The 26,894-nt window shown below is 41.0% G+C and overlaps 1 protein-coding gene across 1 annotated transcript in view; it reads left to right on the top strand.

The window, feature by feature from the left end:
• The window catches only part of RYR3 (ryanodine receptor 3), a 558,656-nt gene that overhangs the window by 178,009 nt on the left and 353,753 nt on the right, over window positions 1-26,894 (top strand). Inside the window, exon 2 of the mRNA XM_015473104.3 lies at window positions 5,227-5,346. Within this exon, the coding sequence (XP_015328590.2) occupies window positions 5,227-5,346 (120 nt within the window). The remainder of the gene's footprint in view (window positions 1-5,226; window positions 5,347-26,894) is intronic.

Genomic DNA, 26,894 nt, shown 5'->3' with positions numbered 1-26,894 from the left:
TTGTACATGGTATCAACAGTATGTATATATGTCAATCCTGATCTCCTAATTCATCCCACTCCCCTTTTCCCCCTTGGTATCCATATGTTTGTTCCCTATGTCTTGATTTCTACTTTGTAAATCATCTATACCATTTTTCTAGATTCTACTTATATGATTTAGTACACAATATTTTTAAAACTCCCCAAACTTCAAAGTTGTGATGTTTTATCTTTCCAAAAAATCAATCATTTTCCTTGCTCAGGTGGAGAAAATAATGACGATGGCAGTGTGCTCTCTTGGAACCGGCCAATTTGCTGAAGGGGAAAGCAAGAATAGTGCAATGAGAAAGCAAGCAAGAGAGAAGAGTGCATCTGTATAGTAAAAGTCCAGTTTTGGATTTTAGAACTGGATTCATTCTAGGTCATGACAAGGAAGTTTCATTAGAGTGTGTTACCAAAACAGAGGGGCAATCATTAGGTCAAGGTATTCATTTCGAATTTGGAAAACTCAGCAGTGGCCACAGGACTGGAAAAGGTCAGTTTTCATTCCAATCCCTAAGAAAGGCAATGCCAAAGAATGCTCAAACTACTGCACAATTGCACTCATCTCACACGCTAGTAAAGTAATGCTCAAAATTCTCCAAGCCAGGCTTCAGCAATATGTGAACCATGAACTTCCAGATGTTCAAGCTGGTTTTAGAAAAGGCAGAGGAACCAGAGATCAAATTGCCAACATCCACTGGATCATCAAAAAACTCAAGAGAGTTTCAGAAAAACATCTATTTCTGTTTTATTGACTATGCCAAAGCCTTTGACTGTGTGGATCACAATAAACTGGAAAATTCTGAAAGAGATGGGAATATCAGACCACCTGACCTGCCTCTTGAGAAACCTATATGCAGGTCAGGAAGCAACAGTTAGAACTGGACATGGAACAACAGACTGGTACCAAATAGGAAAAGGAGTTTGTCAAGGCTGTATATTGCCACCCTGCTTATTTAACTTCCATGCAGAGTACATCCTGAGAAACGCTGGGCTGGAAGAAGCACGAGCTGGAATTAATATTGCTGGGAAAATATCAATAACCTCAGATATGCAGATGACACCACCCTTATGGCAGAAAGTGAAGAGGAACTAAAAAGCCTCTTGATGAAAGTAAAAGAGGAGAGTGAAAAAGTTGGCTTAAAGCTCAACTTTCAGAAAACAAAGATCATGGCATCTGGTCCCATCACTTCACGGCAAATAGAAGGGGAAACAGTGGAAACAGTGGCAGGCTTTATTTTTTGGGACTCCAAAATCACTGCAGATGGTGACTGCAGCCATGAAATTAAAAGACTCTTACTCCTTGGAAGAAAAGTTATGACCATCCTAGACAGCATATTCGGAGAAGGCAATGGCACCCCACTCCAGTACTCTTGCCTGGAAAATCCCGTGGACGGAGGACCCTGGAAGGCTGCAGTCCATGGGGTCACTGAGGGTCGGACACCACTGAGTGACTTCACTTTCACTTTTCACTTTCATGCATTGGAGAAGGAAATGGCAAACCACTCCAGTGTTCTTGCCTGGAGAATCCCAGGGACGGGGGAGCCTGGTGGGCTGCCGTCTATGGGGTCGCACAGAGTCGGACATGACTGAAGCGACTTAGTAGTAGTAGTAGTAGACAGCATATTAAAAGGCAGAGATATTACTTTGCCAACAAAGGTCTGTCTAGTCAAGGCTATGGTTTTCCCAGTAGTCATGCATGGATGTGAGAGTTGGACTATAAAGAAAGCTGAGCATCGAAGAATTGATGCTCTTGAGCTATGGTGTTGGAGAAGACTCTTAAAAGTCCCTTGGACTGCAAGGAGATCCAACCATTCCATGTTAAAGGAGATCAGTCCTGAATGTTCACTGGAAGGACCAATGTTGAAGCTGAAACTCCAATCCTTTGGCCACCTGATGCGACCTGACTCATTTGAAAAGACCCTGATGCTGGGAAAGATTGAAGGCAGGAGGAGAAGGGGATGACAGAGGGTGAGATGGTTCGATGGCATCACCAACTCAATGGACATGAGTTTGAGTAAACTCCGGGAGTTGGTGATGGATATGGAGGCCTGGGATGCTGCAGTCCATGGGGTTGCAAGGAGTTGGACACGACTGAGCAACTGAACTGAACTGATTCATTTTGAATAGATTGTCCACAAGAACCTTGAAATTACTTGAGATGATGATTAAAGCAGAGTGGAGAAAGGCTGTGGGCTGGCCTGTCAGATGTCAGCTCCATTATTACAATATTAACATATCACCTCTTACAAAACCTGGTGTACTTCATGATACCCTGGAAGAATTCTTTGCCCTTGGAAGGCACTCAATAAATGTGAGTTGAATTCACACAAAAATGTTTATCAAATTCCCCAATTGTCATTAAGAGTCAGATAAAGGATGGGAGAAGTAACTAGTCTGTTGATAGATTGCCAAAGAAGATGTGGAGATTGGCTATCATGTGTCTCAAAATAGAAGATTTTGGGCACCTGAGTTGAAGAGTAATCATCTGAGTTGGCAGTGAGGATTGTGAGGGGAGCTAGAGTTTCTGGAAGAAAAGATAGCAAAAGTGGGAGAATTTGCAGCCTTCAGTTAACGGGGCTTCCTCGGAAATAGCATTATCTGGAAATTCCCAGATTTGCTTTAAAGCAAAGGGATAAAGGAAGAGAGATAACAAGAGGGGAGAAAGCATACATCAGTATAGGGATGAGTAAACTAAATAGAGTTGGTAATGGCCTAGAAGGGGTTGTGTTCTGTGTTCCACTAGGGAGTGAGAGAATTAATGAAATGAGTTAAATTAACTCATCTCATGATTCCAAATGGTGCAAAGATTTCCGCGTCAAGCACTCTTTGTCTCCAGATGTCTGTCTGTTGAAGGTTTGTGGTGCTAATAGCTGCTGTCTGGAGGGAAGGCAGGTACAGGCTGCCATGCCAGGTGGTGTCTACAGCCAGGTCAGTCCAAGCTGTACAGTTCCAGACAGCAGGTGGAAAAAAGTGAACATGTTTGGAGAAGGGTAAGTTGGTCCAGAGCCGCACAGTCACGTGTATCCCCCAGAGTGCTGACTTGGACAGTGCCTGCATGTGAATGCTCTTCAGGAAGTGGTTACTGAGCCAGGGCAATTCCTTTATTTCGTGAGTTGATTGGTAGCCTAGGTTATGAGGATGTGAATTACAGCACAGGTCAATTTCAGAAGACAAATAGATCCCTGAGGCAGCTAGTGCAAGATGGTTTGGGCACTTGAGGGTGGAAAGAACATGGGAAAGGTGATTATGGAAAGAGATTCTCTAAGACACATATTATAAAGAAACCTTTGTTGACTTTCCCTTTGTGAGAAATCTGGTCCATAGATCCAGTTCTGTGATTTCCAAATGCCTGTTCCCACTGGTGAATGGTACGTGGGTAGGAGATACTTAAAGTATTTCTCAACAGGGGGTCTTCTTGACATTTTGGATGGAAAAATTATGTGTTTTGAGGACTGCCTCTTGCAGTACAAACCATTGAACTGCCACGCCCATTTCGTGGCACCTTTCTGAAGTTTTGACAACTCAGAATCCTCCCCCATTCCCTGTGCCCCCCAGGGGGATGGTATTGGGTCTGGGATCTGGAGCATACTCTGCCTGGGGAAAAACTTCATTTTTTTCAGAGATCCCCCTGAGCCCACATTTCGAGAGAAGTGATATTCTGGAGTTTTCTTCTGTCTCAACTCAAATGAAGACTGAATTCTGAAGCAGAGGCTTGAATTTATTACTGACTCAATTTAGTGATGAACAGTGACATTTCAGGGCTAGTGAAAGGATGGAGCCCTTTTTATTCCCTCAATGTTCACCTCATATGTCTGTGATTTGTGACGTCTCAAATTTCCCTGTCGCCGCTGGCCAATCCCTGGGCATTGCAGACCTCTTTGTGGGGGTTGGTCCTACTGAATCTCTTCATGCTCCCACCACATAGAGGATTTCATTTTTCCATGTGACTAGATGTGTTGTAGGCACCGTGGAGGAAAAAGCATGTCTATTTAGTGTGCCTTTCCAGTACTGTAGGATAGGATTGACACTAAGACAAGCGGATCTGGAACTGAGACGGGAAACAGGAGAGCAAGTGCTGAGAAGAAGCACTTCCACCTGGGGCGCCTCTGGTTCCCCCTTAAATTCAACTATGCCTGGAAGTCGTCTTTGATGTTTGAAACCCGAGGTCGGGTGGCGGTGGAGAGAGAGCATGTGGACTGACAGGTTGGAGGAGCAAGGATGGAGGGATGGGTAAGGAAGAGGTTTGCCGCTCATCGTCAGGCAGGGTTGTGCAGGGGGTGATCATGTTCCTGTAAATGGAGGTCAGCCTCATTTCTGGACCATCAAGCAGAGGAATGCCACTCAAACAAGGTGTCTGCAATTGGAGGAGGGCTGCTTTTGAGGCTGCCGCCTAGGAGGAAAGTCCTCTCCTTGGCTTTTCTTTTTGACCACTCGTCCTTCCAGCCTGGATCCTCAAGGCTTCTCTCAGTCTTCCTTTCCTTTTAATCTTCCTTAGATGCATATCTAAAATGCATCTCCTTTCCCATGTAGATTATTACCGAGTATTGAGTAGAGTTCCCTGTGTTATATATGCTTGTGTTTATCTGAATCACTTTGCTGTACACCTGAAACACACCACATTCTCAGTCAGCTATAACTCAATATAAAAGAGAATTTAAAATTAAAGGCATCTGCTGGTATCCTCCACAGCCTCCTCTGTCATCTCCGAATGCGTTTCACTGCATACATCCCTCTCCTCCAACAAAGTATGTCTCTTTCCAGCCTGTCATAGAATGGACCTTCCCTCCACGGATCCTGCCTCCCTCTGATCTCTGCTGCCATCTCAGTTTCCCTCATTGTTTAATTGTTTATTTGGAGAAATTGCTTAGGTTTAGTTTAAGGTTCCCTCAAGGGTTGAAATCCTCTGCTTACCTGGATGGTGTGCAGTTTGTACGTTTCAGAAGGGAGGCTCACGCTGTGAACTTAAGTAGTACCTCTCTTCCAAGTCCTTGCTACCCCACTCCCCAGAGATGAGTAGAATCCTGACTCAGGGGAGGAGCTCAGGTATGCCATGCGAGGAACAAACTCTCCTTTATCTAATATTCAAAGGCATGTGCCCCTCAGCAGACCTGATGAAGATGCAGCAGGGTGCCTTAGGGGCTTGGCTCTGTGTTGGGAGGTAGTCCCTTGCTCCTCACATGGGTCTCTGTTCCCCTGGCAGGAAGATGAAGTGGTCCTCCAGTGCATCGCCAACGTTCACAAGGAGCAGAGGAAGTTCTGCCTGGCAGCCGAGGGACTTGGGAATCGCCTGTGCTTCTTGGAACCCACTTCAGAAGCCAAGGTGAGATTAACCGTCTGCTCTGCACCTTCCCTCTTGGCCTCCCAAGCAGTCGTCTGGGAATGGGACTGCTGGGAAGTGATGATGAGGATGAGGAGGGTGGTGAGGAAGAAATTCGAAAGACATACTTATTTTTGAAATGGGAAGCAGATCCCATAACTCTCCCCAGCCTAGAAAGTTATACAGTGGAAGCCCAGAGGAATGCGAAGAATTAATAGTACCTATCTTTAAGTGTTCAGCAGCACATGGGGGAGATGCCTTGAGGTCACTGTCAGTCTTCAGGGAGAAGATGCTTTTATTATGCCCTGAACACCTTCCTTGTTGTTAATTCCTAGAAATCTAAGTATGTTTTCTTTACTCCCAGCTATCATTTTATTGCCTCAGCGATTCGTGGGTCCTTGGGCCTGTGTCTCACAACAAGCTCATCACTTTCAGTTGCGACTGTGCCAAGGTGGTTGTAACTGCCTGCTGTGACCCAGGGGCAGAAAGGAATGTTTGCCCTGGTCCCCGCCTGTGTGGGGGCATGTAGTGTTCTCTCTCCTCAGTGAAACTTTGCTTCCTCCATTTTCATTTGCTTTCTACTTTTCACAAACTGTATGTCAGGTGGATCTGTGTGCCCGTATTCTCACAGTACTTTGCAGTCCTGGAAAAACCTTTGTATCAGTCAGGGTTTTCTAGAGAAACAGAAGCAATAGGATCTCTTCCTTTTTCTGGACAGGTGGATGGATGGATACAGATTTATTTTAAGGAATTGACTTATGCAGTTTTGAGGGCTGGGAAATCTGAAATCCATAGGTCAGATCAACTAGAAACTCAAGAGTTGAATCTGTCTTAAGGCAGACATTTTTTTCCTCCAAGAAACCTCAGGTTTTATTCATAAGGCCTTTGAATGATTGGAGAAAGCCCACCCACATTATCAAGGGTAATAATCCCTTTTAAAGCCAACTGATTGTAGATGTTAATTATATGTACAAAGTATCTTCACATCAAAATCTTGATTGGTGTTTGATTAAATAACTGAATGCTATAGTCTAACCAAGTTGGCATACAATTATCCATCACCATACCTCCATGCTCAGTTTTTCCTATAGAATGTTTTAAATCAGAAAATGGTTATACTTTCCAGCAAAGCCGCCTGATTAGTATGTCATTTCTCCATGTTAACATATACAGCACAGACACATGCAGTTTGGCCAAATCCTAGAACATCAAGTGTGCCCCATGGTGGCCACGCCTCCCTGAAGCCCTTCTGCTCTTCATAACTTGCCTCTCTCCCATGTAGGGAGGTCCCTGGTCCACGAGCACAGGCATCTGTCAGTAGCACGAAGGACAGAGTCACATTCAAATAAATGGCAGAGCAAAGAGACAAAGAAGATTTTTATCTTTTAGAGGTCTTAGGTTTTATTTCCCTAAGGTCTTTCCTCATTTACTTTTGCTCTTAGTTAGGTATTTTTCTCTTCATTCCCAGCAGTCTGGGATAATAGGAAAATCATTAGATTATAAGTAAAGAAGTTGATTCTCAGCCATTAGCTCATCATGTGACCATGAACAAGTCACTCAGTCTTGTTTCCAGCTTCTTCATCTTCCAGATAAGATTCAGTCTGGTGTAATGAAAAGAATATTGGTCTGAATTAGAAACCCATGGTACCATTTGCTAGTCATCCATTGAGTAAGGTATAGGACATTGGTTTAGGGCATTGCTCTGGAGCCAGACTCTGAGTCTGAATCCTGTGTTCACCACTCACCAGCTAAGCTAGGGCCTTGAGCAAGATACCTCACCATTCTGAACTTAGTTTTCTTCATCTGCTTAATGGAAATTTAGTAGTAACAACTTAAGAATGTTGTTATTAAGATTTAAATTAGTTAATATTTGTTTAGCAGTCCATGGGGTCGCACAGAGTTGGACATGATGGAAGCGACTTAGCAGCAGCAGCAGCAGCAAACTCTATTTCAGTTCAATTCAGTCACTCAGTCGTGTCTGACTCTTTGTGACCCCATGAATCACAGCATGCCAGGCCACCCCGTCCATCACCAACTCCCAGAGTTCACTCAAAATCATGTCCATCGTGTCAGTGATGCCATCCAGCCATCTCACCCACTGTCATCCCCTTCTCCTCCTGCCCCCAATCCTTCCCAGCATCAGAGTCTTTTCCAATGAGTCAACCCTTTGCATGAGGTGGCCAAAGTATTGGAGTTTCAGCTTTAGCATCAGTCCTTCCAATGAACACCCAGGACTGATTTCTTTTAGAATGGACTGGTTGGATCTCCTTGCAGTCCAAGGGATTCTCAAAAGTTTTCTCCAGCCCCACAGTTCAAAAGCATCAATTCTTTGGCACTCAGCTTTCTTCACAGTCCAACTCTCACATCCATACATGACCACTGGAAAAACCATAGCCTTGACTAGAAGGACCTTTGTTGGCAAAGTAATGTCTCTGCTTTTCAACATGCTATCTAGGTTGGTCATAACTTTCCTTCCAAGGAGTAAGCAGTCTTTCAATTTCATGGCTGCAATCACCATCTGCAGTGATTTGGGAGCCCCCCAAAATAAAGTCTGACACTGTTTCCACTGTTTCCCCATCTATTTCCCATGAAGTGATGGGACCAGATGCCATGATCTTAGTTTTCTGAATGTTGAGCTTTACGCCAACTTTTTCACTCTCCTTTTTCACTTTCATCAAGAAGCTTTTGAGTTCCTCTTCACTTTCTGCCATAAGGGTGGTGTCATCTGCATATCTGAGGTTATTGATATTTCTCCCGGCAGTCTTGATTCCAGCTTGTGCTTCTTCCAGCCTAGCGTTTCTCATGATGTACTCTGCATATAAGTTAAATAAGCAGGGTGACAATATACAGCCTTGACGTACTCCTTTTCCTATTTGGAACCAGTCTGTTGTTCCATGTCCAGTTCTAAGTGTTGTTTCCTGACCTACATACAGATTTCTCAAGAGGCAGGTCAGGTGGTCTGGTATTCCCATCTCTTTCAGAATTTTCCGCAGTTGATTGTGATCCACACAGTCAAAGGCTTTGGCATAGTCAACAAAGCAGAAATAGATGTTTTTCTGGAACTCTCTTGCTTTTTCCATGATCCAGCAGATGTTTAACCATTGGCTATTGTGATTTACTAGTACCTAGGCCAGATTACCTAAAACAAATTAAAGAGAACTATGTATCATAACCTAAGAATTCTTTGCATCCCTCAGGTGTAAAATAATAACCCATACCACTCAGAAGTGCATCAGGGATGAGAAAAACCCTTGCTAACACCCACTTGACTGACTGTTCTTATTTTGGTTTTTCATTTTAAATTTAAAACAAGATAACACAACTGAAGAAGTTTTGTAAGACATGTGTCATCTATGACTGTATTCCCTGTCCCAACTATTTTCATTTTTGTTTTTCACTCTGGCCTTTGTCCACATGTACCCATATATTTTCAAAGTCACACTCATCATGGATATTCAGACCTTCTGCCTTTTTTCTTTCACATTTCATCCAGTTCCATATTGCTATGTAATCTTCATGGTTATTAAAGAAAAATTCATGTACGTGGTTTTTGTTGGTTTACTCTTGCTTCCTGAATTATTTTTCAGGAGAAGAATTAATGGCAACAGAGTATAAACAACATTAAATTGGTTTTCCAAAAGGATAAACCAGTTGTTAGAGTTGACACCCATGCTATCATTGCATGAGTGTGTGTCTCTTCTGTATGTAGTATGAAGAAAGTGCACCATGAGGGCTTCTCACAGAAAAACAGGATAAGTTCGTGGAAAGGATAGATAGTCTTCAGAATTTCCTGTCACCACTCCTGGGAGCAGCCTGCTAGATTAACCCATTTTATGTGGCTCCAGGCTTTCCTATAGTCAGCTCCAGCTGTGCACACCCCTCTTCTGTCCTGTTCCCTCCCTTTTCACTAGCTATTTCTCCTAACTCTCTACCATCAGATTTCACAACCAATGGTGCCATTCTTACGCTCTTGGAAACTAATGTTAACCATGCAATAAAATGAGAAGGTGTGTTTTTTCCTGAGCCTGGCAAACTGGGTATAAGGCACAGACCTCAAATGTCACTCTTATCAACTGGCTACAGAGCCAGCTGGTGACCTTGGGCCATCCCAGTCAAGGGTATTTCAACTTAGTTGAGACTCAGAGAGGTAAAATTGAGATGAACTCTAGGGAGAAGAAATACCTCAGAGAAAGAAGACATGAGATAAGGTACTTAAAAGATATTCTCTGTGTACAAGTCCTGAGAAAAAAGAGGTCATATTGAAGCAGGGAGCAAGAGGGTAGAAATACAGGAAGCAAAAGTTTTAGAATATCAACACCTGCCATAGACCAGGAACTGCTGAGCACTTGGGAGAGTTCTTGTGACTTTGAGTCTTGTTTGTCATGGCCTTTTCTGAAGGCCCCTGAAATTGCAGATATTAATTCACAGAAGCACCCTTATTCAGCTTTTCATTCAAATGAGCACAGTGTGAGGAGTTAAAAGGTATTTTGTTTGGTAGGGAAGATTCAGTGTTGAAACCAGGGAGCAGGCAACATTGAAGGGAAATGTTGCTTCTCTGTTTTTATTAATAGCAGCAAATGCTTATGGATGGTCATTTTGTAAAATTATTTATTTTTAATTGGAGGGTAATTGCCTTAGAAAATTATGTTGGTTTCTGCCAAGCATCAACATGAGTGAACCATAGGTATATATCCCCTCCATCTTGAACATCTCTCACACCTCCCTCCCCATTCCACCCCTCTAGGTTGTTACAGAGTCCTGGTTTGAGATCCCTGAGTCATACAGCAGATTCCCAGTGGCAATTTATTTTATATATTGACAGTCATTTTTAAGTGGAAAATGTATTTCCAGGAATCAGAAATCGTCTATTTTTCCTCTAGTTCTTAATATTGTGTCTCATCTATGTTGTATCTGCAGTGTCCACCAAGAGGTTGCCTTTGGTTCAACTTAACATCCAGACTCATAAGATGCTGGTAGACCCCAATCTGCTTAGTAGGACAAGAGCCACAGCTTGCCTGCTGGGAAGTGTCAGGCACTTCTGCAGAAATCCTTGCAGCCTCCAGGGTCTGCCTTCTGAATCCCCACCCCAAATGACAGCTCAGGCTCAAAGAGACAAGGTCCACATCAGGCAAGTGTAGAGTCACCATGGCTTAAAAGGCTCTGTACCACAGGAGCTGATGTATCTTGTAACAACTCCACATGCGTAGCTTTTGAAGGACCACCCCTGATACAAGGGTCATCACACTTGGGGAATCACAAATAGAGGGCTTTCTATGAAGTACTGGTGATCTTTCCAATCCAGATGCAGGCTACAAATTAGGGATCATTTTCACCCTAAGCAATGTTCTCTCATAACATAATTAGCATATCAGTTTTATCAGGTTGTCCCAAGAACAAAACTGGACAATCAACTGAAGGTCAAATTCTCAGGCAAAAAGAGGAGAGTTTCATACGCCTTACCCCACAGGAATCTTCAGTGATGGTAGTTATTTACGATCATAAGCCAACACCTTTCCAAATCCTGACTTCTACCTTCCTTAATTGTAGAGCACCAAAAAAGAAGAAAAATATGGGAACTTTTTGTTGAAAATCAGTTGCAACAGACCAAGGTTTGTTTGTTTCACCAATTTTAATAATGAAACTGATGTTGATGAAGTGAAACAGTTTACCCTGGTGCCCTTTAAAAGTCAGTGTCACATCTGAACTCTTTGGGCTCTCACAGAAAAATGTTCCACCTTTCTGTCAGGGAGCACTGTGTCTTGCTGACCATGGTTTACTCAAAATGGAAAATCCAGTTTCAAATCTAATTTTCAAATTGAACATTTTCCAGGAAAATTTTATTCCTATTGTTTTCACCTCCTCTTTTGAAAACTGAAAAAAAAATAGTGTCCTGTGGTTTCTGAAAACTTGTATAGGTGCTGAACACCCAGAATTAAACATCTGTGTTTGTGCAAACATCATTATGTCAATGACATAAATTAGAACAGAATTCTTGGCTAAAAAAAAAAAAAAAAAACCCTTATTTTCTGTTGCTTTTATTATCTTTAGCTCAGAAAGATTTACTGTTTACTCCTAAAAAACTAAGTCTGTGCAAATTTATGGAAACAGAGGCTCAGCCTGAAGTTGTATACCTTTTTTTGAACTTCTCAATATAATTTTAGTGTGTAGTCTTCTCTATGGCCTTGAGATCTTATAAAATCCAAACTATGATAAAACTGTAAAAATCCCATGTCTTTTAATATAGAGATTTAAGCATTGAAATTCTGATCTTTTTTTTTTAACATTTATCAAGCATTATAGTCTGTGTGTTGTGTACTGTTGTGGGTGCTTACACACTCTCATTTAGTCTTTACAACCTATGAAGCAAAAATTGTTCTCATTGATTAAAAAAAAAAAAAAAGATAAAACAATTTAGAGTTAAGTCACAAAGTTAAGTGACTTCCTGAAGATGGTTCATTCCAAACTCAAATCACTGTCTAATTTCTATAATACTCAGGAATAGAGAGCATTATGATTCTTATTTAATGATAAAGAAGCCATATTTCTTCAAGTGGCTAGATTTTTAAGAATACCCCGGGAGATCTCCATACGCCCTCCCACAACCTTGTCGCATCTGTCCTCTGAACGCCTGACACTCCAAAGTTAGAAATATGTATTTGCTTAAATCAAACAGAATCCATTAAAATGCAAATGCTCTCAGTACATGAAGCAATATTGAAATTTTTATAGCTAACTTTTTTTTATAGATATAAAGATTATCATATTTTTTTCTAGAAAGTATGTTTTTAAAAGAGTGATAAGGCAGATGTATTGTGCCTCTGTATTGGGATATAAGGCACAGAAGCACTGTAAATGGGAGGGGTGTGTCAAAACATCCATTGCATTGATTTATGATGGTTTACCTGTCTTTTCTCCTGCACTCCACCACTCTATGTTAAAGTTGAGGATATGGGTATCATCAACTTTAAAGTTAAAGATTATATGGGTATACCTTAGAGATATTGCACGCTTGGATGCAGACCACCACAATAAAGCAAATATCCCAATAAAGTGCGTCATACAATTTTTTTTTGGTTTTCCAGTGCATATAAAAGTTACATTTACATTGTAATATTGTCTATTAAGTGTACAATAGCATTATGTCCAAAAATGTACATACCTTAATTTAAAAGTATTTTATTGCTAAAAAATGTTAACCATCATTTGAGCCATCACTCAGCTGTAGTAGTAACATCAATGATCACAGCTCACTGTTACAAATATAATAATTTTAAAGAAGTTTGAAATATTGTGGGAAGTATCAAAACATGACACAGAAACACAAAGTGAGCGAATGTGGTTGACAAATGGTGCCAAGAGACTTGCTTGACTTAGGGTGGCCACAAGCCTTCAATTTGCAAAAAAAGGAGGGTGTAATATCTGCCCAATTTGGAACATACTGAATTCAAATGCCTGGAAAACATTCAAGAGGAAATTTTGATAGGCATCTGGATATATGGAGCAGAGAGGTTGAAATGGAGATAATATTTAAGAGATATTGGCTTAAGGTTAGAAAATTATGCTTGGAGAGAGTGAGTGGAAAAATTATGGATTAAGAAGGGAAGAGAAGAGGGCTTGAAAGTATAGATATTTAAAGATGAGTAGAAGAAGAGAAACAGAATGAGGGGGAGAATCCTAAGAAATCAGAGGTAAAGTAGGCATTTGCAATGTCATAGAAGCCACAGAAACCAAGGGAAGACTGTCAAGGACTATGGTCCACGTGGTAGAATATCACTTGGAGGCAAAGTAATGTGAGGTTGGGATGTCCATTAGATGTAGTAACATGGAGGCCAATGGCAGTCTTGGTGAGACCTTACTCACCAGGCTGACAAGCACAGAGCCAATTTGCCAGTTTAGCAGAGGTGGAGTCCAAGTGGAAAATGAGAAAGACAGCCAGTGCAGAAGTCTCTGAAAGAGAGAGTGATGGCTGGAGAGGGTCGGAGGATGGAAGGATTTTTATAATAGAAGAGACTTAAATGTGCTTAAGACTTAAGCATGTTCCCATGCTGATGGAAAGGTACAAGTCAAGAAAGAGAAAAAAAAAAGTGATGCAAAAGAGGGAATGGATGATTTAGTGTGCAAATTGCTGATATAGTGGGGAAAGCTGGTATTAAGAACAGAGGTGAGGAACTGGCCTTCAAACAAAAGAAGAGCTCTTATATCATTGAAAAGGAAGAAGGCAAAGATAGGACTAACCCTGTAGGTTTTGTGCAGAAAGTTTTGGAGAGTGAGACAAAACACTTGGCAGGGGTCTCTAACCCCATGCCATGGACTGGAACCAGGCCACACTGTAGGAGGTGAGCAGCTGGCAAGCAAGGGGAGGTTCATCTGTGTTTACAACTGCTCCCATTGCTCACATTACCGTATAATCACATTGTGCAATGTAATAATAATAGAAATAAAGTACACAATAAATGTAATACACTTGAATCATCCTGAAACCATTCCCCCATCCCTGTCCTTGGAATAATTGTCTTCCACGAAACCAGTCCCTGGTACCAAAAAGGTTGGGGACCACTGGCCTTGAGGAGACTAGTGCAATTGCTAAGTAGTGTGAGGGCTCAGCTGGAAGAGCCACTTGAGGTTGGTAACCATAACTTTTCAGTGTTACCAGTTTTCCAAATTGTGTCATCTTGTGCAGCAGCCCACCAGAGGCATGAAGAAAATGGATAGTTTAATTCTGCCAGGGTCAAAGTGTTGCTGGGTAAGTGTGATAAATGTCAAAAGGACAAGAGAGTTTAGGAGACTAGACCATGGTATCTTGGAATTTAAGCTGAATTGGGAAAGAACTGGGAGTGAAAAAAATTAAGGGGTATCAGTAGTGATAAGAGTAATTGAGTGAGCAAGCCAACTGGAAGGCGGCTGCATGGTTAGACAGTGGGGTGTGTCCCTGAGAGGCTTCAGAGGAGACCAGTTTGGCTGAAACTAGGGCCCAGATGTATGACCATGATAGACGGTGGCTGAACTGCAGTGTAGAATATCATTGATGAAGAGGAAGAAAAGTAGTTGAGAAACTGTAATATATAATAGATTATTAATATAGTCCATTAGTTGCCTAGGACAAATTAGCATAAACTTAAGTGACTTCAAATAGAAATGTATTCCCTTACAGTTATGGAGGCTAGAAGTCTGAAATCAAGGTGTTAACAGAGCTACTCTCCCTCCGAAGCCTCTGTGGGAGGATCCTTCTTGCCTACTCTGGTTTCTGGTAGTCCCGAGTATTCCTTGGCTTGTGACAGCATAACTCCAGTCTCGGTCTCCGTCTTCATATGGCCCTTCTCTCTGTATGTCTCTGACTTCACATGGTGTTTTCTCCTTCTTATGAGGACATCAGTCTTGTTGGATAAGGCCTCACCCTAATGACTTCCTCTTTTTTTTTAATTTAAATTTATTTATTTTAATTGGAGGCTAATTACTTTACAATATTGTATTGGTTTTGCCATACATCAACATGAATCTGGCACGGGTGTACACGTGTTCCCCATCCTGAACCCCCCTCCCACCTTCCTCCTAGTACCACCCTCTGGGTCATCCCAGTGCACCAGCTCCAAGCATCCAGTATCCTGCATCGAACCTGGACTGGCGATTTGCTTCTTATATGATACTATACATATTTCAATGCCATTCTCCCAAATCATCCCACCCTCTCCCTCTCCCAGAATCTAAAAGACTGTTCTATATACATGTGTGTCTCTTTTGCTCTCTCACATACAGGGTTATCGTTACCATCTTTCTAAATTCCATATATATGTGTTAGTATACTGTATTGGTGTTTTTCTTTCTGGCTTCACTCTGTATAATAGGCTCCAGTTTCATCCACCTCATTAGAACTGATTCAAATGTATTCTTTTTAATGGCTGAGTAATACTCCATTGTGTATATGTACCACAGCTTTCTTATCCATTCATCTGCTGATGGACATCTAGGTTGCTTCTATGTCCTGGCTATTATAAACAGTGCTGTGATGAACATTGGGGTACATGTGTCTCTATCAGTTCTGGTTTCCTTGGTGTGTATGCCCAGCAGTGGGATTGCTGGATCATAAGGCAGTTCTATTTCCAGTTTTTTAAGGAATCTCCACAGTGTTCTCCATAGTGGCTGTACTAGATTTCATTCCCACCAACAGTGTAGGAGGGTTCCCTTTTCTCCACACCCTCTCCAGCATTTATTGCTTGTAGACTTTTGGATAGCAGCCATTCTGACTGGCATGAAATGGTACCTCATTGTGGTTTTGATTTGCATTTCTTTGATAATGAGTGATGTTGAGCATCTTTTCATGTGTTTGTTAGCCATCTGTATGTCTTCTTTGGAGAAATGTCTGTTTAGTTCTTTGCCCCATTTTTTGATTGGATCATTTATTTTTCTGGAATTGAGCTGTAGGAGTTGCTTGTATATTTTTGAGATTAGTTGTTTGTCAGTTGCTTCATTTGCTATTATTTTCTCCCATTCTGAAGGCTGTATTTTCACCTTGCTTATAGTTTCCTTTGTTGTGCAGAAGCTTTTAATTTTAATTAGGTCCTGTTTGTTTATTTTTGCTGTTATTTCCAGCATTCTGGGAGGGGGGTCATAGAGGATTCTGCTGTGGTTTATGTTGGAGAATGTTTTGCCTATGTTCTCCTCTAGGAGTTTTCTGGTCTTACGTTTAGATCTTTAATCCATTTTGAGTTTATTTTTGTGTATGGTGTTAGAAAGTGTTCTAGTTTCATTCTTTTACAAGTGGTTGACCAGTTTTCCAAGCACCACTTGTTAAAGAGATTGTCTTTTCTCCATTGTATATTCTTGCCTCCTTTGTCAAAGATAAGGTGTCCATAGGTGCATGGATTTATCTCTGGGCTTTCTATTTTGTTCCATTGATCTATATTTCTGTCTTTGTGCCAGTACCATACTGTCTTGATGACTGTGGCTTTGTAGTAGAGCCTGAAGTCAGGCAGGTTGATTCCTTCAGTTCCATTCTTCTTCCTCAAGATTGCTTTAGCTATTCGAGGTTTTTTGTATTTCCATACAAATTGTGAAATTATTTGGTCTAGTTCTGTGAAAAATACTGTTGGTAGCTTGATAGGGATTGCATTGAATCTATAGATTGCTTTGTGTAGTATATTCATTTTCACTATATTGATTCTTCCAATCCATGAACATGGTATATTTCTCCATCTATTAGTCCCTTCTTTGATTTATTTCACCAGTGTTTTATAGTTTTCTATATATAGGTCTTTCGGAGAAGGCAATGGCACCCCACTCCAGTACTCTTGCCTGGAAAATCCCATGGATGGAGGAGCCTGGAAGGCTGCAGTCCATGGGGTCGCTGAGGGTCGGACACGACAGGATGACTTCACTTTCACTTTTCACTTTCCTGAATTGGAGAAGGAAACGGCAACCCACTCCAGTGTTCTTGCCTGGAGAACCCCAGGGATGGGCGAGCCTGGTGGGCTGCCGTCTATGGGGTCGCACAGAGTCGGACACAACTGAAGTGACTTAGCAGCATATATAGGTCTTTAGTTTCTTTAGGTAGACATATTCCTAAGTATTTTATTTTTTTTGTTGCAATGGTGAATGGAATTTTTCCTTAATTTCTATTTCTATTTTCTCATTATTAGTGTATAGGAATGCAAGGGATTTCTGTGTGTGGATTTTATATCCTGCAACTTTACTATATTCATTGATTAGCTCTAGTAATTTTCTGGTGGAGTCTTTAGGGTTTTCTATGTAGAGGATCGTGTCATCTGCAAACAGTGAGAGTTTTATTTCTTCTTTTCCAATTTGGATTCCTTTTATTTCTTTTTCTTCTCTGATTGATGTGGCCAAAACTTGCAAAACTATGTTGAATAGTAATGGTGAAAGTGGGCACCCTTGTCTTGTTCCTGACTTTAGGGGAAATGCTTTCAGTTTTTCACCATTAAGGATAATGTTTGCTGTGGGTTTGTCATATATAGCTTTTATTATGTTGAGGTATGTTCCTTCTATTCCTGCTTTCTGGAGAGTTTTTATCATAAATGGGTGTTGAATCTTGCCAAAGGTTTTCTCTGCATTTATTGAGATAATCATATGGTTTTTATTTTTCAATTTGTTAATGTGGTGTATTTGATTGATTTGCAGATATTGAAGAATCCTTGCATCCCTGGGATAAAGCCCACTTGGTCATGGTGTATGATCTTTTTAATCTTTAATGTGTTGTTGGATTCTGATTGCTAGAATTTTGTTGGGGATTTTTGCATCTATGTTCATCAGTGATATTGGCCTGTAGTTTTCTTTTTTTGTGGCATCTCTGTCAAGTTTTGGTATTAGGGTGATGGTGGCCTCATAGAATGAGTTTGGAAGTTTACCTTCCTCTGCAATTTTCTTAGAAAAGTACAACTTTCCAAAACTGAACCACGAAGAAATAGAAAATCTTAACAGACCCATCACAAGCACGGAAATTGAAACTGTAATCAGAAATCTTCCAGTAAACTAAAGCGCAGGTCCAGACGGCTTCACAGCTGAATTCTACCAAAAATTTAGAGAAGAGCTAACACCTATCCTACTCAAACTCTTCCAGAAAATGACTTCCTCTTAACTTAGTTACATCTATAAAGACCCTGTGTCCAAATTAGGTCATATTAATAGTTGCCAGGGGTCAATTGCTGGGGGTCATACATTTGAAGGGAGCACACAGTCCAACAAATACTGATGTGAGTGTTCTAATCACCAGGAATGGGAACGAAAAGGGGCCTGAGATTTCAGTGGAGATGGGGAAGGTGAAAGAAATACACAAATTGCAAAAAGGGAGGGAGCAAGGGGTGATGTCACCAGGCATAGGAAGCTTAAAGGAGGAGTTAACTTGTGGAAGAGCAACAGTCTAGAAACACTCCTGGGAAGGAGGAGGATGCAGACCCTACTTCCTAACCCTGAGTTATCTGAAGAATAAGAGAAAGAACATCTGGAATTGAGAGAACCCCAAGGGAAGATTGTTCACATTGGGCCAGGGACTTTTGTTGTTTTGCGTAGGCGGGACAAAGGACTCATTTCCTATTGGTCTATATGTAATTCATCAAGTTGAAGGACTGGAGTCCAATCCTAGGGATGCTCAGATTCTGCAAATCATGGCCGCATGGGGCAATTCTTCCCATTCAGCAGCTAACTGGTTTCCTGTCCAGAAATTTTCTTTCCATTTCTACATTCGTGTTGAGTCTCATGCCCTGCTGTTTCTAACAGTTAAGAGATAAGGGAAACAGACATTCAAATGAATAGCATAAAAGTTAAGAGCAATGCATATCAAGTTTATTAATGCATTTGTCGTTTGCCAGATATCTTCTCTAGTGAAAAAAAAAGGGGGGGGGATGTTAACCCTGAGAATTTGTCTCATCTATATTGTTCTCCTTCCTATTTGAGTTAATAATACTGTCTTGATAACATACCTGCTTGAGGCATTACCGTCCCTTCTTTTTATTTAAAGACAGTCTGTACCTTTAGAGGTGGGAATCTTCACAGAGAATTTATTCAGTGTAAAGTGGCACCATAGCTCGGCTGCTCATTTGTCATTCACTTGTTCACAGCAGGCAAATGGCCCCAGGTGAATTATGAGTAGGTATTATTCATACCCGGGCTCCTCTGCAGCTCTTAGTGCTTTGCTCTTCAGACCTAATAGCTGCTATTTTGGTCTCGATTAGCAGTATTTTTTCTTCTTCCACCAACTCCTCAACTTATTAATTAGATTACAAAGACTTGCCTTTTTTCCCCCTGTGATTAGAAGAACATCTCTTTTCCAGTTGTTACTTTTACATGGAATTAAAATGATGCATTGCATTTATGTTAGAATTTGTCAAGAACCCCAGGCATGTGACACCCACCATTTTTATTCCTCATGGGTGTTTTAAAACCTGGGGATAAAACCTAAATCATGCTGATGACCTTTTATGTGAGCTTTTGAAATGATGTGCATATTCATAGTTCACAGTTGAAATAATTGTTTACAAAGAACATTGGATAGTGATTCAAGAGATCTAGTTTTGCTCTCATTCCAACATGCTTTAAAATGTTACACAAAATAACCTCTCAAATCTGATTTGCCTGGCCATCACAGGAGAAGAGTCTTGTAAAGGAAATGTTTAAATTGTTTTAGAAGTTAAGATTTTCAGTTTAGTTGACAACTTTATTTCTCCTTTTCAGTAGTTTTCAGTGGTTTCATTGGTTTGTAAATAGTGACCTGAAACAACTACATGAACTGAAATATTTTTGAGTCATTTGGAAACAGTATCTTGTTGGTTCTTAAATTCCTGTTGTTGTTTAGTCACTAACTCATGTTCAACTCTTTGCAACCCCATGAACTGAAGCGTGCCAGGCTCCTCTGCCCTCCACTATCTTCCAGAGTTTGCTCAAACTCATGTCCATTGAGTCTATGATGCCATCCAATCATCTCATCCTCTGCCACCCCCTTCTCCTCCTCTGCCACCCGCTTCTCCTCCTGCCCCCAATCTTTCCCAGTGTCAGGGTCTTTTCCAATGAGTCGGCTTTGCATCAAGTGGCCAAAGTATTGGAGCTTCAGCATCAATCCTTCCAATGAATATTCAGGGTTGATTTCATTTAGGATCAACTGGTTTGATTTCCTTGCAGTCCAAGGAACTCTCAAGAGTATTCTCCAGCACCACAATTTGAAAGCATCTTAAATTCCCGATGTATAGCAAGCAGTTGATTTTAAATAATTAAAAATGCTATGGAGAATGAGTTTTTCTTCATCCAAATTATTTCAGGGGATGATTACAAATTGTTCTTAAGACAGTCATTTAAGGATTTAGCTGCTTTCTCTGTTAGGATGTTTTCCAATCATTTTTCTTTTTTAAAAAAATTTTATTTTATTTTTTAACTTTACAATATTGTATTGGTTTTGCCATATATCAACATGAATCCGCCACAGGTATACACGTGTTCCCCATCCTGAACCCTCCTCCCTCCTCCCTCCCCATACCATCCCTCTGGGTCGTCCCAGTGCACCAGCCCCAAGCATCCAGTATCGTGCATCGAACCTGGACTGGCTAACAAACACATGAAAAGATGCTCAACATCACTCATTATCAGAAAAATACAAATCAAAACCACTATGAGGTACTATTTCACGCCAGTCAGAATGGCTGCGATCCAAAAGTCTACAAGCAATAAATGCTGGAGAGGGTGTGGAGAAAAGGGAACCCTTTTACACTGTTGGTAGGAATGCAAACTAGTACAGCCACTATGGAGAACAATGTGGAGATTCCTTAAAAAAACTGGAAATAGAACTGCCTTATGATCCAGCAATCCCACTGCTGGGCATACACACTGAGGAAACCAGAATTGAAAGAGACACGTGTACCCCAATGTTCATCGCAGCACTGATTATAATAGCCAATCATTTTTCTTCCATTCCACATAAACTCAGTTGAGCTTTATGCAAAGCCTTTAGATGAGAGCAACTGGTACAAGAAAGCTTTTTGTAAGCCTCTGTCAGATAGCTGTTTTTGAGCTATTGAGTGGTTGACAGAATTTAAAAACCCTTTACCCTAATGATCTATTTCTTATTAGAGCACTTTCATCAAAGACTTTAGCCATAAGCCCCACTTGAGCAGTTCACTATACATCCCAACATATTTCTGCTTCAAAACAGATGAAATTATCTTCTCTTTGGGCTGATTCAGGTACAGTACTGCCTCAGAATACCAAGGGTGGAATAATTGATTGCCACCCCACCTCTCCCATACCAAGAGCAGTCACCTGAGACTTGAAATTTGAATTATTATCCTGATAATAATCAAACAGTTCCTTTGCCTAAAGACGAGAGGTTTTAGAATGTAATGCCAGCTCTGAGACTGAATGAACACAAGAAGGCTTACTGTTATCATTCAGCAAAGCATAGTGGATCACGGCTAAAGAGAATTACTTTTTTTGGTGAAGAATATAACCAAGAAAAACGAGGACTTTATGATGTCCATGAGGAAGTTTCCACAACCTACTCTGATCACTTTTCAAGTTGAAAAATGAGCACTGTGGTTTTGCTCACTCGCTGGTTTCCCAGATAAATTATGTCATGAATGCTTTGTCTTTAAAGATGGTGATCTTAGCCAGCATCTGCAGGGTTTGGCACCAAGCTCACCCAGAAGGGCTGTGGTTCTCAAACTTGAATGAGCACATCCTTATCTTGGGTGGGGCCAAAAATCTGCTTTTATTTTTTTAAACAAACTTCTGCCTGGCTCTTAGGCAGTTGGTCTGCAGACCTCACTTTTGGAAATTGTGGCAGGTCTGAATTTGCAGTCATCAGCCTTATACATCTGTTTCCCTGTTTGATTAAGTAATGACAAAGTAGCTAGATGGCATCACAAAATGAGGCAAACTACCACCAACCTTGACTTCATTAGCATCATGTTCACACTTAACTGCAGCCTGCCATGGAAAGTTTCCAATTGCTTTAGTGATGAATGAACTTGCTTCTTTCCCAAATGTGCAAGTTTACTAGAAAGCCAGACATGGCACTCAGCTTCATCTTGTTCACAGAGAACTTTAGGACAGATGGTGCTGGAGGGCAGCTGATTTGAGACATTTATCTTCATGCAGTCTGACAAACATCTTGGGTCACCATGAGCAAGGACTTTACATTTTGAGGTGTGGCATTGGTCTGTTGGTTTCTATCAGTGTGTTGATTCTCATGGTACCGAGCTGATACAACCATTGTGTACTGGAGGTATGAGTCCTGATGATGGCTTTTCCTTTCCCCTTCCCTCCCTGATAATCTTCTCTCTCCTCATTGTTGATGGGAAACCTCAGTCACCTGGGTTAGCTACCTAGCAGAGCTAAGGAAGGAAACTCAAGTTAAGGCTCTGTCATATGAACTTGGATGGGTGGACAGGAGCAGTATTCGACATGGTTATTTCCTAGGCACCTTCATCAGATGCTGAGTGATGGGTTGGGTTCAAGTTAGAAGAGACTGAGTCTCCTAATGATTTCCCTGTGATTATCAAATCTGGCACATGAGCTGAGTGAAAGGTATCGGTGACTTCAGCAAGAGGAGGTTTGGAGAGAATGGCATCCAACAGATCTCCATAGTTCAATGATCTTGTTGATGTTTGTTTGTCCTTCATACTTGGAATGCTTCCGGGTAAGGAAGGCACTAGTGAAATAGACACAGACCACTCCACTGTGAGAGTGCTTATTATTAAGTGAGCATTTTTAACTCATGCAGCTACTTCCCGAGGAGCAGTGCTAAATCTCTCTCCAGTGTACATGTTTTAAAATATCTGTGTTGAGTACTATATTCTCCCTTGCAAATGGGGCCTGTGGTGCTAATCCTTGCAAATATGAACATCTCCTGGTAGTAGTTTAGATCAGATACTATGAGGCAGTTGAAGGGGATGGAATACTGGAGGATTTGTACGTATTGGAGAAAAGTTTTATAAAACTTTAAACTATTAACATTTATAACTATTATTTATTTCCACAAAGGTTTTTAAAATTGCAACTTTTATGAACACATACCCATATAACCCTACCGAAAAAAATATTTTCGAATCCGGAAATGACATTTTAGGGATATTTACCAAAATGAAAATTCCACAGAGGGGACAAAAAATAAAAACTGTGTTTCCATTAGGAATTTGGACTCAGTTTGAGAGTAGGAAGGAGGTGTTGGAAGAAAAATTCAAAACATTTGGAAACCAGGCTGTTGTTCTTGGCCTTTGGTGCCCTGAGCTTTGTGTTCACTTCAGACCCTGAGTCCAAGAGCCTCGTGAAGCTAATGCTGCAGTCAAGCAGGACTCCGTACACAGAAGGTTCTCCCTGTTAATAATTGTGGTGATCATTGCCCCTAAGGGGGACAGCACTGCTGTTGGGTACCCAGTGTCTCTGTTCCATCAGCCTTTAGTTGAGCTTGGCATTTTCTCTGCTCTGTGCGCGCCTCAGAATGCTTCCCCCAATCTTCTCCTTCCTGTTATGCAATGAGAGGCCAAGAGAAACACATTGTCCTCTCCTGCAGCTGCTGGATACCACTTCTGGGTATTGGAGAAAAGCTTCACCATGGTTTCTAAATTCTCTAACAACCATGTCATTTCACAAAAGGGATGCAAGAGCAAGTGAAATTGCCAAGGAATATGGGGGCGGTGCCCTGCTGGTCAGTGTTCCTCCTACCAAAGCTAAAGGAAACCAAGCTCGAGACTAAAACACAAACATTAGGTTGAGACTAGGCTTTCCTGCCAGCCTGCCCCCCTCAGCTTTGATCTCATCACTTGACATTTCTGTCAATCGTGCTTCATTCTTGCTCTTCCATCCTATGCCCTCTGCTGCTTTGCTTGCTGATGCTGACACCCCTAATTTATTCACAGCACATGGAAAACACATGCTGGTTTCATCTCCTTGCTGACACGCTGCCTTTCCTCTTTCCTGAGCTCTGCTGTTTTTCCAGCATGTAAGCTCTTTGGAATAATAACTTCAGTTTCTCGTAGTAGATCCCACTGAAAACTAGGAATTTAGGGTCCTATTTCTTACTACAGAGCTTGTTGTATTGCCTGTGCTACTCATTAAGTTAGAGTTTTATTTATGGCCATATTTTTTAGGACCATATAAAGAGTCATTGTTTCCACTCTGTCTATAAACAGTAGGTATTGTTTGCTGCTCCTCCGCACAGCTTGTTTTTGCCAGGTGCAAGTGTTCCGCATTTCCACCTTTTGGCACCTTTGTTATTTAACACGTCAGCCATGCCAGGCAGGAAAAACTTGGCTCAATCAAGAACCAAATCAACCATCCAGCCTGTCAGTTATGCATTTTCCCAGCAGGCAGCTTTACAAGCCAGCTGCCCAGCATTTTGACTCTCATTCTTTGGCTGCCCCTTCTTCCTCATTTTAAAGAACACAAGCTTCACAGCACTGATTTTTGCCAGGCTCTTGGTGGACATTCTTCCTAACTGTGCCAGAAGCAACTGATGCTTGGCAAAATATTGGTGTCCAGGGTACCTCAGTGTTACTTTTGGTTGGGGCCATAAGGCAAGATCATATAAACAACAATTATGTGTATTTCAAATTATTGGGTTATTCGTTTGAAAGAAATTCTTATATTTTGATGAATTGAGCTCTTTAACAAAAGATCTAGAGTAAAAAATCAGTTACTGTCCAGGGACCTGAATTTACTTGTTTGGTTCAGTTTCTCTGTGGTGTCTTTCAAATTAAGGTTAGAGGCATCCTGCTTCAGAGTCATCTGGGATATTCTTTTAAAGTACCACCTGAAGAGTCTCAGGAATCATAAGTGTCAGCAGTCTTGCCCTGAAGATTCTTGGGCCAGCTGTGTTTCTACATTCACAATTCCATAACAAGCTTATTTGTGCTGCCTCTTGTGAGAAATCTCTGGGCATCATCAAAAGGATAGGTGATGTTGCCAGTGTGGCTCATATTTGAATTAATAAATATTCTCCCTGTGAGAGGCTAGACTGTAAAAGATCTGTTGATCAGTGTCAATTAAATAGCCAATATCTGGGCATTTGAGGGATGAAGGAAGGAAACAGTGACTGAATGTTTTTAGTTCTTTATCACTTTCGGCTGGTATTTCCGGGCAGGACTTCTCTCAAAGGATATTTGGCCTGCAATTTGGATTTCCTGCTTCTAAGTGACAGTGGCTCCTTGCTCACATAGGAAGTGTTTCAGCGAATGTTTTACTCAAGTAAATTTTTAACTCCCTAGTAGAAGCTTTCTATTTGATTTTTTAAATATCAACACCTTTCTGTAACCTGATAATATTCTTCCTTTCTCTTGTGAGTGATCAACCTACTCCATCCCTTTCCTTCTGAATAATCTTTCTTTCTTGAAGTAAACCTCAGGCCAGCATGGCATCAGACGCTGAAGTCACTCTGCTCTGGACCATGATTTTGCCTAGTAAGTCTCCTTGCGCTGCGGTAGTGATTTTCCACAGCTGTCAGTCCTCCCACGGATGCTCACTGTTCCTTAGAATAAACAGCCACCAGGAGACTGGTGGACGCTGAGAGCATTGCCTTCCTGTGGTTGATTCCTTGGGCATCAAAAGGCACTTTCTTTACTCCATTCCTTTAAAACATAGTAACATCTTTGTCTTCTCCTCCCCAAGAGAATGTTTTCCATCTCTGAGTTTAAATTCTGTGTGCCTTGCTATTCACATACATGATTTTTGTTAGCAAAGTCCAGGCAAAAGTTGAACTCAAATGTTGTGAACAGTTTCTGAGTATAATATTTTCAGAAAGACCATCTAACCTTTTCCATAGCAAAATACATTTTTTTAAAACGTATACAAGGTTTTATACATTTTAAACTTGTTTCACACTGACTCTTAACACAGGCAAAGTCTCTTCCCTCAACATGTGTAAAATCTGGATGTATACATGTTTAAAATCTACATATGTATTGTGTCCTTAGTGGAAACTTGTCTCGTCATGCCCAGAGTTGAATTGCTTTTTGGAAGAGAGCACTTACCTGGTAATAAGTCAGTGTCAGATTTCAGAACTGTGTAATGATGGAAATAAGCTTGCCTGCCAGGAGTCTCAACTTGAGAAAGTTCTTGAGCCCAGATAGTCCCACCAACTGCAGTCATAATCTTTGCATTCCCAGTGGCCATTCCAGACCCACCCTTCCTGAGATAGTCAAGAACCTAATATGAAGTCCTTAAATTATTAAAGTATAAGAATTGGGAGGGGACTTCCAGCCCAGTGGTTAAAATTCTGTGCTTCTACTGTGTAGGGCTGATACCTGCTGGGGGAACTAGGATCCCCACGTGCCACATGGTGTGGCTAAAAAATAAAAATTGGGAGGGGGTAGCCTTGTAGAGTTAGAGTCCCACAACATTGGTGTAGAGATGAGAACCTTCTCTTCAGGAATATTGACACAGTATCAGAAAGAGTTGAATTTGGAATTCCCGACTTGAATGCTATTCTCAGATGTGGTAATGGGAAAGCCTTTCAGCCTTTCTGACTTACAAACGATCTATAATTTTTTGTTAAAGAGTTGATGTTAGAGTTAAATGAGATAAAATTTAGTACAATACCTGCTATGATTATATATATAGGTAAATAGATACATTGTAAATGTATATATGAATTCTGTTCTTATTTCTCCACTTGCCCATATTAAGTTTTACCTAATTCTTGTGTATCTCAGTTGAGCCAACTCTAAAATAGTTGTAACTGTTGGTCTTAGTTGCTCAGTCGTGTCTGACTCTTTGTGACCCCATGGAGTGTAGCCTCCTGGCTCCTCTCTCCATGGGATTCTCCAGGCAAGAATACAGGAGTGGGTTACTGTTTCCTCCTCCAGGGGGTCTGCCTAACCCAGGGATTGAACCCAAAGCCACCAACTATTTTTGTAGAAACACAGAGACTGAGCAACAACCTTAGATTTAAATATTCACTGTTAAAAATAAATAAATAAATATTCACTGTTATAACTTTCCTCATTATATTCTATCAAATATTTTGCAGAAGTAACAAAGGTAAATGTAAAAGGCACTTAACTGCATAAATACTTAAACCTGGCTGGGACAAGATATAGGTGCTAGTCTGGTTAATGATT

Source organism: Bos taurus, chromosome 10 (genome assembly GCF_002263795.3).
Source record: "Bos taurus isolate L1 Dominette 01449 registration number 42190680 breed Hereford chromosome 10, ARS-UCD2.0, whole genome shotgun sequence".
Taxonomy (NCBI): Eukaryota; Metazoa; Chordata; class Mammalia; order Artiodactyla; family Bovidae; genus Bos; species Bos taurus.
The sequence above is the reverse complement of the archived record's forward strand: the minus strand, read 5'-3'. Positions and strand labels throughout refer to the sequence as shown.